The 12,476-nt window shown below is 47.2% G+C and overlaps 1 protein-coding gene across 1 annotated transcript in view; it reads left to right on the top strand.

Moving 5' to 3' along the window:
* Positions 1-12,476, top strand: part of GLP2R (glucagon like peptide 2 receptor) — a 155,070-nt gene that overhangs the window by 49,943 nt on the left and 92,651 nt on the right. The window contains exons 4-5 of the mRNA XM_090060273.1: positions 3,283-3,404; positions 7,691-7,797. Of these exons, the coding sequence (XP_089916399.1) occupies positions 3,283-3,404; positions 7,691-7,797 (229 nt within the window). The remainder of the gene's footprint in view (positions 1-3,282; positions 3,405-7,690; positions 7,798-12,476) is intronic.

The raw sequence follows: 12,476 nt of genomic DNA, 5'->3' as shown, positions 1-12,476 counted from the left end.
TCCCAGGTCCTTCAGCCTTTCCTCATATGGCTTGCTGTGCAAGTCTCTGATCATATGGGTGTCCCTTCTCTGGACTCTCTCAAGCTTTACCACATCCTTGTTAAAGTGTGGAGCCCAGAACTGGATGCAGTACTTCAGCTGTGGTCTCACAATACTGAGTAGAGCTCAGTAGAGCAGGAGAATCACTTCTTTGCAATGGTTTTATTGGAGATGCATCAATTGATGCATGCCAGGGTATTGTTGGCTTTGCTGGCTACAGCATTGCACTGCCAGCTCATGTTCATACTGTGATCAATTATTACCCCCAGGTCTGTGGTGGCAAGTGATGGAGGATCTTCAGTCATTGCTGCCTGATGAGAGGCAGCATTTGCACAAGCACCCATGTCACGAGTTTTGCCTGTCAGCAGCTAGGGGTGCAGGGCCCCAGAACCCCCCTCCACCTATCTCCTTGAAACTTGGCAGGCTTCATGCCCTCAGAAAGGGCTACCATTCCGTCAAGTTTCATCAAAATCAGGCCAAAAATGACAAAGTTATAGGCTGTTTTGGCCTTCCCCATTATATCCTATGGGTGAAACATTGAAACAGTTTCGCTGTTTTGACCCTGTTTTGATGGAGTGGAACGGACCAGCTGTTTTGACTTGAAACAAAATTAGAAATGGGAGGCTGTTCTGTTGAAATGTCAAAACACCGGTCGAAACAGAATGCTGCTGTTTCACATAGCCCTACTGCTGAGCACACTGGGGGATGCTCCATCTGCCCCAGCATGACAGCATTCAGCCTGCTACCTAGAGGTATGTAGAAAAACCATTTAAAGCTGTGTCTATATCTGAATCGCTGAATATTTCTGAATTTCTCCGAATTGATTTGGAGGGTTCAGATTCGATTCAGAGAGGTTAAAGGGTTCCCTGATTTGATTCAGATTCAGAGATTCAACCACTGAATTGGGCTAAATCTCCACTGAATTGAATCAGGGACCACAGCTTCACAGTCTTATTAGAAACTACAGGGTGTGAATGACTTTTTCATGGTGCTGACCTTTAAGAAAGCTACCCCAAACTACTGCTTTTTCTCCACCCCTATCTCCGGTGCTGTTGTAACACTGATCCTTCCCTTAGAACAGGGACCAGTAATGTTTTTCTTGTGGTGGGCTGGAATAACCTGTCTTGGGTTGAGTAAGGCTGGTGCTAGGACCTGGCTGCTGTCACCACTTCTCCCAGCCACCCAGTCATCCAGTGCTTGACACAGCAAGGCCCTACATGCCCAAATGTTACTGAAGCCCCCTGGGTTCAAAGCTGAATCTAATAGCTCTGAAGACTGGATTCAGCCCACAGGCTGTAGATTGTTGACTTCTGCCCTAGAAGTTTCCTTGAGCCAAGAAGCTCCAGGGTGTTAAATAGGAGCTACAGCCTACGGGTCTAAGTTATGGCCCTTAAGACCAACCTACTGTGTTGGGAAGAACATTGTATGCGCTGATGGATCACATACTGAAGTGCTTGAACTAGAGGGTTTGAAACACCCCCATTGCAACTCCCTGGCTGGATTTCAATTGATTGGCTGGGTTTCTTATTGCCTCTCATGAGAAGTCGGACACTAAAATTGTGAGATTAAAAAAAAAATTACACTTTTTGCCTGCCTTCAGATTTCTTTTACCGTCATACTTTTCTGCCTCCCCTCTCCCAAACCAATAGGGCTCACCTAAGAGTCGACATTCGACACACTAAAAAGATGTGACATTTGTGTTTACTGTTTAGGAGGGGTTCCACTCATCTTCTCCTGTTCCTCAGACGAGGTAGCTGTCATTATATCTCCCCTTTCCCCTCCCTCCCACATCCCTTCTTTTTCCCTAGCTAGACAGATTAGGCAGCTGTTCTACTTATGTTCCTTGTCTCTGCTCTTTCACAGTTTTTATGGAAATGTTTAAAATGAAACCAAGGGGTTACAGTCAGTTGATACTTCCCGGTAGACTTGTGAGGTTATTCTGATGATTTAACTTGAAAATAATTTAGGAACAGCATCCTCATGGAGCAGCACTCCATCCTTACAGCACTAGGGTTGTGTCTACATGAGACACTAAAGGCACCGTAGACTAATTCTACTGCACATTAGCGCAGCAGGCAAAAACCATGCTACTGCGCTAATGTGCAGTAGAAACAAGCTACTGTGCATTAGCATCACAAAAAAAGCATTAGCTGGAGCTACTGTGCAGTAGTTCTGATTACAGTGCATTAAGTTAGTACCTGTTATTATAGGTACTAAACTTAATGCACTGTAATTATGGTGTATTAATGAACATGTAGACACATTCTAGGAACATTATTACTGGTATAAAGTGGTGTATTGCCTATTAAAATTAATAGCACTATACAAACTGATACCATCTCAGGATTTTGCTTCTATTTTCTATAATAAAGTAAAAAAGCCGGTCTTTTATATATGGGTTAGCCAACTTGTGGCGTGGGGAGCGTCTGTGCTTGACACACAGCTGATCAGGGAGGGAGCAGGCAGTGCAGCAGCAGATATGGCAGGAAATAGAAAGCAGAACAGCAGATTGGGCAGGAAGCACAAGGCAGGGAGCAGAAAGAGGAGCAGCAGATCATGCAAAGGGAAGAGGATCAGAGTGGCATCCATGAACAGTGTGGCTAATTTGTGGCACACCTGCCAAAAGGTTAGCTTTCACTGTCCTAGATCATCCTCTTCCCCTGAGTTGTGATATGATATACAGCCTAAAATATGTTTTCTCCATCTAATGGGAAGTGTACTGATTAATAATTTAAATGATGTAGTCACTTTCTTTTTGTTTGGAATATACCTGCTGTTGCAGTACAGTGGTAAAATCCTTGTCTGCCACATGGGAGACCCTGGTTAGACTGCCAGGTGTATATAACTATAGCCATTAAGGCACTGAATGTCCAGACTCAGTCTGGACTTTGGATTCTGTCTCAGTGGTTTAGAGCGGGGGTTGGAAGGCCTGGGCAGCCTCCACTCCTCTATACGCATGTGAAGGTGTAGGTGTCAAAGGTCCTGGTGAACTGTTACACGCACCATGATCCCAAAGGGTTGATGGTTGCTTACGAAGGAAATTCTGGGAATTTGATGTTAATAATATGTTGATAATTTTTTTATATGGAAACATGAAAGGCCAAAGTGAAGCATTTTCTTTGTTTGGTTTTTACTTCTGTGGAGTTTCCGTACCTATGCTTGAGAAGATGACATCAGTAAAACATGTATGAAAAATGAAATGTCCATCTTGGCTTTTCAGGCTAAACCTCTGTTTACTTTCAGGAAGTGCAGGAAATGTATACAGAGTCTGCTTAGAGCATGGAATTTGGCAAACAACAGAAAACTCAACAGATATTTGGCGCGATAGTTCTGAATGCTTTGAGAAGAATCACTTCAAACAAAAAGTAGGCTTGATGTTTTCTTTTATGATTTAATACTTTAATCTCTTTAATCCCTCCTTGAAAAATTGATCAGATGTTTCCATTGAATACTCATAGAGCATATTCTGACTTTATTTAAGTTATTGTATAGAAACCTGTCCTGTTTTAGAGAAAGGATTAAGCCTGGGGGAATCTGTTTTGTCTTTAGCAAGTTATCTGCATTTTAGGCATGGGATATCCACTTTTGCTGACTTTATTCTACTAAAATGGTAAGAAAATGAAACTCATCCAACAAATAACTCAGACTCAGAAGATTCCCCAGATTCTTCAGGAACATACAAGACAAAACTTTTCTGGTCTTCCCACCAGGGAACAAATACCCAAGTTCACTCCCTCTATTTCTAAATTTAATAGCATTAGTGAACAGCTGCACGCATGGTTGGTTATTAAAAGTACAAAATGGAGGGGAAATGACAGATAAATCCACCACTTTTGTTCAGAATCCTATTAATTAGGATTGCAGAGATCTTCTGTATAGTGAACATTTTTGTTGTTGCTGTACAATTCACAATATAATGACATGCAGTGGTGTCTCAGAACTTCACGACAGCACAGGAACCCCCTATCTATTGGCAGTGCATTACTCAGATCAGCATTGCTTATCTTTGTAGCAGCTGATCCTACTTCACAAAACAAACTTTCTGATCTGCTATAGTCAGTACATACATTGCCTGTACTTTTTCCTCCTATTTAATAGAAATCTAGCTGCATGTCTTGTCATTTATGCCAAGAATAGTATGCACTTGCACTCACCTACTGAGGACAACTCATTATTCAAAGCACAGAGATAGCATGGTTCTGTAAAGAAAGTTCAGTACCTCAACTGAGCACAACAGGTATCTAATCCAAGCTCAGCTTCTTGTGATAAATAGGATGATTGTGATGAATACCATGAAGTTGAGGATGGGAGAAGAGTGCACTATTTGTTCAGTTCAAAGTATTTTATACTTTCCTCTTAACATCTCTTAATAGAAGGAAATATAATAACAAATATTATAACTGCTGGCCTCAATATCTATGGGACAAAACTGTTTTTTCCTTTAAGAGGCACTTACGTGGCATTTATGTATCCAGTCACTTAAAACAACTGTATTTCTACAAAGTGCACCAAGCCAGAAGGTGTCTAGATTTCTGTGTGCATCTTCAGTTTGGCTCAGTGAATATACTCAGAAGTGTTCAAGTGATGTGTTTGCCTTCAGTTACATTCTGTTGTGGTTCAGATCTTCCTGGGAAGTGCCTAGATGCTACATAAAGGCTCAAATCCTTACTCAGAGGAAAACCATGGCTAGCAACTGCTTGATGTGTAGAGGATGATGAACCACCTACCTAAGAATGAAAGAACTGTAAAATCCTAAGAATGAAAAAGTCATGGGGTTGGAAGGAGAGCAAGCGAGTGTGATTGTGTGGCCAAGAGAGAAAGCACTAGGTAAAACAGGGACCAAAACCAAAGGCTCTGTCCTTCCAGACCAATGCTCTTCCTGCATGGTAGGCAGTTTTGGGGTGAACCCTCCCTCTCCATTCATCATTTCTTCACGTGAATTGGATCCCTATGTAATTTAGGAATTAACTGGGTGACCAAGTGCCACCTGTACAGAGAAGATGTTACCTCTGAACCTCAACATGATGATTTCAAATACTAAACTCTATATAACACATAGGGTGGCTATGGACCCAGTACAGGTTTCCCTTGATTTATGTGGTACATGAGTTCCTGGAGAATGGTGCATAAATTGAATTCACATAAAACAAACCCACTTCATAAAGTAACAAAGAGGGATAGGTTCCCATGGTGGTGAGGGAGGGAGTAAGGGAGTGAGGCTGGGACTAGGGAAGAGGCAGGGGGAGGGGAGCTGCTCCTGGGGCTGCATAAGGGAGCAAAGCAGGGGGAACAGAGCAGCACTTACCTGTAGTCCTTGCTGCAGTGGCCCTGGGAGTGGCCAGTGCTAGCTGAGGAGGGAACCATCAGCAGGCTGGGGCTGACAGGAGCACCAGGCTCTTTCCGGCACTCGGCACCACCTGCCCCGAGTGCCGTGAAGAGCCTGGTGCCACCACTGGCCCCAGCTTGCAGCGGCAGCCTGCTGTTGTCCCATGTACAGATCCAGGGGCATGTGCCCCCCAGGAAGAGTCCAGCCCAGCCCCCCAGCCACCCCAGGAGTTGCGGAGCAGCAAGAGGCATGCCCTGCCCCTGCAACCACCGATGGTTCCCTCCGCAGCTGGTGCTGGCTGCTCCTGGGGCCACTGCAGCAGGGGCTAGGGTGAGTGTGGAAAAGATGTGCTGTGCCCCATGCTGCCTGGGACTCTGCTTCCTCCTACTCACCTCAGCTCCTGTTGCAGCAGCCCCGGGAACAGCTGACACCAGCTGTTCATCCCAGGACTTGATCCATGAGGAACACCAAAAGTAACCATTCTGCTGTCTCATAGCTCACTTTCTATATAAGCCATTCCCATTAGGTACTATCAAAAGCCTTGCTTACATCTAGAAAGATTTATTCCACCACATAAGTCTGTCAATGTAGTGAGTCATCCTGTAATAGAAGCATATTTGAGTGGTATATTAATGTGACCTTCCTTGGATAAAATAACGTTCTGTTCTTTGTTCCATTATCTGTTTACTTCCTTTCTTCTTTTTTGTGTCCTTGTAACAAGGTATTTAGCAGAATTCGCAGATTCATTGGATTCTGACAGGCAGGGTTGGGCAAAATATGGCCTGTGGACCACATCTGGGCCACCAATTGATTGCAACTGGGTCATGGCTGCCCCCACAGCACTCTGCATGGGGCTGAGCCCCATCTAAGGCAGCTCATACCACTTTGTGGCCCACACCCACCCCTCATGTGCCAGAAATACCTCCAGCCCAGGCCAGCATGCAAAGTTTCCTGAAAGGGTTGCTCCTGCAGCTGCTGCAGCCCGTTGGGTACTGCTTGGCTCCCCACACCTCCAGCAGCTCCTCCTCTTCCTCTTCCTGTCCCTGCTGTGCCTACTCTGAGCAGCAGGTAGCTCAGGGAAGCAGCGGTGTGTGGGAGGAAAGCTGCAGCTGGGCAGCTTCTGCCTCAGCACATGGGGCTCCAAATCCAGCACCAGGCTGCCTTCTACCCACTCTGCCCTCATAGTCTGATGAGCAGCCAAGTGGTCAAGTGGGTGGAAGGCAGCCCCACCAAGAAGCTGCGCACATTGGTCAGGGCTAGGGTGGAGCCTTTGGCAGGAGCAGGGCAGGTACTAGTAGAAGCACAGCACATGCTGTGCTGGGTGGGAGCAGATGGGGCGTGGCCCCATGCAGAGATTTTATTTGGTTTTTATCTATAATTTATTGAAATGATATCTTCTGAAAGATTTTGTGTGCAGTGGCCCTTGACAGCTCACCAAAACTTCTTATGTGGCCTGGCAGCCAAAATAATTACCCAACCCTGTACTGTGGCTTCAAATTTACAACCCTTAAGCTATCAGCCATCGGCCTTAGCACCCACACCATCTTAACCCAATGTTTACTTCAAGATGCTTGATATGCTAAACCTAAAATATCATTGCCTCTCATTGGTAGGGTGAACATTTGATAGAGAAATCTATCAGATAACTCATTCAAAAATATTGGTGACCTGTCATTATTGGTGGCATTTGTTATCCAAGTTATATCAGGGAAATTAAAGTCTCCCATAATTATATAATTTTTACTATTACTAATTTCTTTTAAGACTTTATAGAGCTCCCTATCCATTTTTAGGACTGAAGATGGAGGTCTGTAGCAACCCCCCAACACAATCCCTTTAGGCCCTTTTTTATTATTAAGAATGAAGACAAATCATCATCATCATCATGGCCTATCAAAAGGGAGGAGGCTCATTCTCACCTTTCTCATGTGGAAAGAATTCAGGAGTTGAATAAAATGTAATGTATGGTAAACCCAATATCAATGTTTAGTCCTTGGTTCTTAGTTTCCAGCCAGCTTATGGATTCCACCTCCCCACCCCAAATCATCTTTTACAGGTGTATGATTTATTTCCCTTGAGCATGAGGAAAATGACACCCCCTAACACCTGACCTTTGCCAATGGAAGTCCTTCCCTTCATTCCAGAAATATTCATTTGAGATGAGGGTTTGCCATCTTGGAACTGGGGAAAAAAAAATATATATATGTACTAAAAACCAAACATCCACAATAACATATTTTAATTTTATTTTTAAAAAGACACCAGTCTATGCTGACTCCCCAAATGTATAGCTTATATGTTTTTCTCTTTTGCTCTTATGATTAGGAAGAAGAACACATGTTACTATCCTCACTACAGCTATTGTACACTGTAGGACATTACTTTTCCCTCATCTCTCTCATATTAGCTCTACTTACACTTCTTCTGCTCAGGTTAGTGTAAACCAATGCTATTACAGAATATGTACTGCATTTTCCAACTTAATACCATGCACATTCTTTTTAATGTAATTGGGTGTGTCTACACATGCATTTGATCTGGGATCAGTTTACTCTCAGGTAAAATACTTGAAAGCAAATGTTCTCAGGCAGGCATCTACATGTGCAGGGAAGAAAGATCAGATTTGCTGCTCCAAGCAGCAAACTACTTCCACTTCCTGGGTCCCTGCAATGGGCCTCTGCCACCACCAGAGGTAGATAGAGGCTCTGGCCACAGCTGGCTGTGGCTGGAGGCCATCTTTAAAAGGCAGCCCTGCTCCCTGGCCAGCTGCTTTTCCAGTGATGAGCAGCATGCAGAGTGAGTGCAGCACACAGTAGCTCTGTAACCACAGCCTCTGCCTTCCCATGCTATGGCTGCTCCAGCCCCTGTCCCTGGCAGCAATGGCCAGCACCCCATGCTCCTGATAGCCACAGTGCTGGCCCTGCTGGCTTGTCACAGTGACCTCCATCTGGCCTACATTAGTGGGCTCCCATGCTGTCCTTGGCTGTAGAGGCACAGTGTGTGGCTGCCCGGGCAGGGGCCCCCTGCATGGTGGAGCTGGTGCCGCTGGCAGCTGGTGGTGACATGGCCAGCTTGGCCTTGTGGATGGGTCTGAGGCTGATGAACTGATGGGGCAGGCACTGACCAAGGCTCCCAGAGGTGGAGGATGCTGGGGGTGGGAAGCTCAGTGGAATGGGCTGCTGGCAGCACAAGGGGCCCTCCCCCAGTGATGGGTCACTGTGGGTGCCAGGCCATATCAGAGGTTTGGGCATGCCACCCCTGCTGTAGTACACAGCATGGCTGCAGCCTGGATCCTGAGGCATGAGAATGGTGTCCAGTTGCTGCATAAAGGGCATACTTGTCAGCAGTCCCTGATCAATGGTTGTGGTTGGTCAGAGTGACCCACTTTGCCTACAAGGCCTTGACCTTGATGTGGCACTGGCGTGCCAACTGTTCATGCCTATGCTCCCACATGTGTTCTGACAACCCCTCATAAACATATGCAATGGAGTGCCCACCCCACATGAACTGCTTCAGCATCTCAGCCTCACCCCACAGTGCTATGAGGCCCCCAGTCTCCTCCAGCAACCATTTGAGGTCCCAGGAGACAGTGTGTGGCACCAGGGAGGATGCCAGTGTGGCTCCCACAATAGATTTCTGGGTCTCCACATAGCTGTCTTGGTGCTGCCAGGCCTGGGAAGTTCCCTGGAGCACCCAGTGCAGGGGCACAATGCAAGACTGGAAGCTGTGCAGTGAGGCAGTATGAGACAGCTGCATGGTCTAGTCAGACATCTGGGGGGGTCTTCTGCCGCCAGATGCAGCTGGTATTGGCGGCCAGGAGCTGGCTGCAGCTAGGCCCAGGTGCTGGCAGGCCTCTGGGGCTGGACAGCATAGCCTGGCAGCTGTGCAGCACTACAGTCCCAGCAAGCAGCGCCAGGGTGCAGGCAGGCTGGCTGAGCTGGCCTGCAGCCTGTGCACAGGGACGCAATGGCCACATGTGACCACAGGATGCCTGCACATGGCTCCACAGTGCCTGCAGGCTTTTAAGGGCCTGGAACTGGGGCTGGGGCTGGCATAGAGCCATCCCAGCACTGGGCCAAGAGAAACTCCTAGCCCCAGGGCCCCTAGTGGCAGGGCTGACCAGGAGCAAATTCGCTCCATGTCATGAGCATAAGGCAAACATCATGGAGTAAGGAATCTATTTCAAACAGCTGAAAGTGAACAGAGTTATCAGGAATGGCTAACATGGATTCATCAAGAGTAAGTCATACCTGAAGAACTTGATTTCTTTCCGTGACAAGATTACAGGCTCTGTGGATGAAGGGAGAGCAGTGGATGTGCTATACATAGAGTTTTGACACTGTCTTCCACAACTGTCTCATTAGTGAGATAAGAAAGTATACACTAAATGAAAGTACTGTAAGGTACTATGGTCCAAAATAACTGATGGAATCATTGTGCTCAGTCAGTGGCTTGGAGTCCAGCTGGGATGAATATTGAGTGGAGATTCCCAGGGGTCTGTCCCATTTCTGATGTTGCTTAGTTTCTCCACTAATGATTTGGAGGATGGGGTTAAGTTCATACTTAGCATATTATACCAAGTTGTGTGGAGTTGCAAACATTCTGGAGCATAAGGTTAGGATTCAGAATGACCTTGATAAACTGGACAGTTGGTCCAAAATCAATCAAATCAATCAAATTAAATTCCTCAAAGACAAGTGCAAAGTCCTGCACTTAAATGCACATAATAGAGACTGGGGAATAGCTGGCTAGGCTGCAGTACTCTAGAAAATGATCTTAGGCTTACAGTAGACCAAAAGTTGAATATGAGCCAACAGTGTCCTCTTTCTGTGAAAAAAGTCAATAGCATACTGTGTTGGTTTAACAGGATCATCCCTTGAAGTCAAGGGAGGTGATCTGCTCTATTTTGCACTGCTATGGGCAGACCTGGAGTACTGTGTTCAGTTTTGGGCTCTGCATTTCAGGAAAGATTAGAAAGAGTCCAGGAAAGAACAACAAATACGGTTAGAAGTCTGAGAGGCTGCCCACAGCAGCTTGCCCTGGCACCATGAAGTTCCCTGGCATTGGGAATTCTCAGGTCAGCTCATGAAGGCAGTTAAGTGAAGGGATATGGTCATCATGGGTGACCTAAACTACCCAGACATCTGCTGGGAGGAGCAGTCAGCCAGGTCTGAGCACTCACGCAGATTCCTAGCTGAGATACAGGACCTCCATCTAACCTAGGAGGTGCACAGTCCCACCAGGGGAAATGCCTTACTGGCCCTGGTCCTGGCCACAGGTGATGACCTGTGAGGGGCTGTGGGTGCTCGACCACCTGGGTGATAGCGATCATTGCCTACTGGAATTCACTATCCAGCGCAACATATCAAAGGCCTGCAACAAGGCAGTAGCCCTTGACTTCAGGAGGGCCAATTTCAATGAGTTAAGGAGATTAGTAGGAGAGGCACTGAGGTCCTGGAGGGTAGGGGAATTGGGAGTCCAAGATGAGTGGTTGTTCCTTAAGGAGACGATCCTCTGAGCGCAAAGGGTGACAATCCCAATGTGAATCAAAGGGGGCAAGAGTGCTCAAAAGCCCCCATGGCCCCCAAAGGCATTCAGGAACGTCTGAAAGCTAAAAAGGAGGCATATACCCGGTGGAGGGGAGGGGCTATCACTAAGGAGGATTATAGCTCCATTGCTCTAGACTGTAGGGGGGCTATTAGGAAGGCCAAGGCAGCGATGGGACTATGACTAGTGACCAGGATCAAAGATAACAAGAAGTCCTTTTTTAAATACATAAGGAGTAAAAAGAAGGTACTGGGTAATGTAGGGCCCCTGCAGGACACGCTTGGCAATCTGGTGGTTGCACCAGATGAAAAAGCTGAGCTCTTTAACAAATTCTTTGCCTCCATTTTTCTGAGCAGGGAGCAGGACATCTCCCCCACCGGGATTCCAGATGGACTCAGGAGAGGCACCACCAGGCCGAGGGTCAGGGAGGACCTAGTTAGGGAACTTCTGGTGGGGCTGGATGTGTTTAAATCAGCAGGTCCAGATGATCTCCATCCCAGGGTGCCGAGGGAATTGGCAGGGGTCTTTGCAGGGCCCCTGGCATGGCTTTATGAGTACTCATGGTGTGCTGGCCAGGTGCCAGAGGACTTGAAAAAAGCCAATGTGATCCCCATTTTCAAAAAAGGGATGAAGGAGGACCCAGGTAACTATAGGCCCGTTAGTCTTATCTCAGTCCTGGGGAATCTCTTTGAGAAAATTATCCAGGAGCACATCTGTGAGGGACCAGCAGGGGAGATTATGCTCAGGGGCAACCAACATGGGTTCATTAGGGGCAGGTCCTGTCAGACCAACCTGGTCACCTTTTATGCAGGTATCAAGTGTAGGTGTGATTAGTTAAAGCACATTAGCACACATGTAGACATGTAGTCACTAACTTTAGTGGTGGGTCTGCCTAGCCACCCAGCTCTCCCAGCTGAGCGCCTGTCCTGCCCAAGGGTCTGGGATGCTCTTCAGCAGCCCCTACCTACAGGCCATAAAAGCCTCCAGCCACTTTGTGCCCTGAGGCACACACACCAGGACCTTGGAACACTGGAGCTAGCCAGAGTTCCTACTTGGCTACAGGTGAGTGTTAGAAAGAGGCTGCACCCTGCTGCTCCCCCTGCCTGACATCTCCCCAAGGCTGCAAAGCCTCTGGCTGCAGGGCCAGCACCTGCTCCCTGCTGCTGCTCACCCTCCAGCACTGTCCCCTGTCCTTGAAAACACTGTGGTGAAGTGCCTGTACCATGTTATTCCCAGACCCTGGCTGTGCCCCTCTGCTGGGCCCTGATGGCCATTGTGCAACACAGGCACAGCTGTGCAGGGGCTTATCTAGCACAAGATGTACCACCATGTTCTCCCTGTTCTCCCCATTGAGAACTGGCCCCACCCATGTGCACACTTCCAAGTCTTCCTCACAGGGCCACAACTGGAGCCAAGAGGAGGTTGGAGACCTCATGGCCCGCTCGGGGGGTGCAGAGGTCCAGAGGCAGTTTGTGCATGGGGGTGCTCAAACACCCATATTTATGAGGCCCTGTCAAGCAGGATGCACTAGTGAGGGCACTCCTGGGTGGCACAGCAGTGCTGC

This window comes from Crocodylus siamensis, chromosome 8 (assembly GCF_052110815.1).
Source record: "Crocodylus siamensis isolate JL-2025a chromosome 8, ASM5211081v1, whole genome shotgun sequence".
Taxonomy (NCBI): Eukaryota; Metazoa; Chordata; order Crocodylia; family Crocodylidae; genus Crocodylus; species Crocodylus siamensis.
The sequence above is the reverse complement of the archived record's forward strand: the minus strand, read 5'-3'. Positions and strand labels throughout refer to the sequence as shown.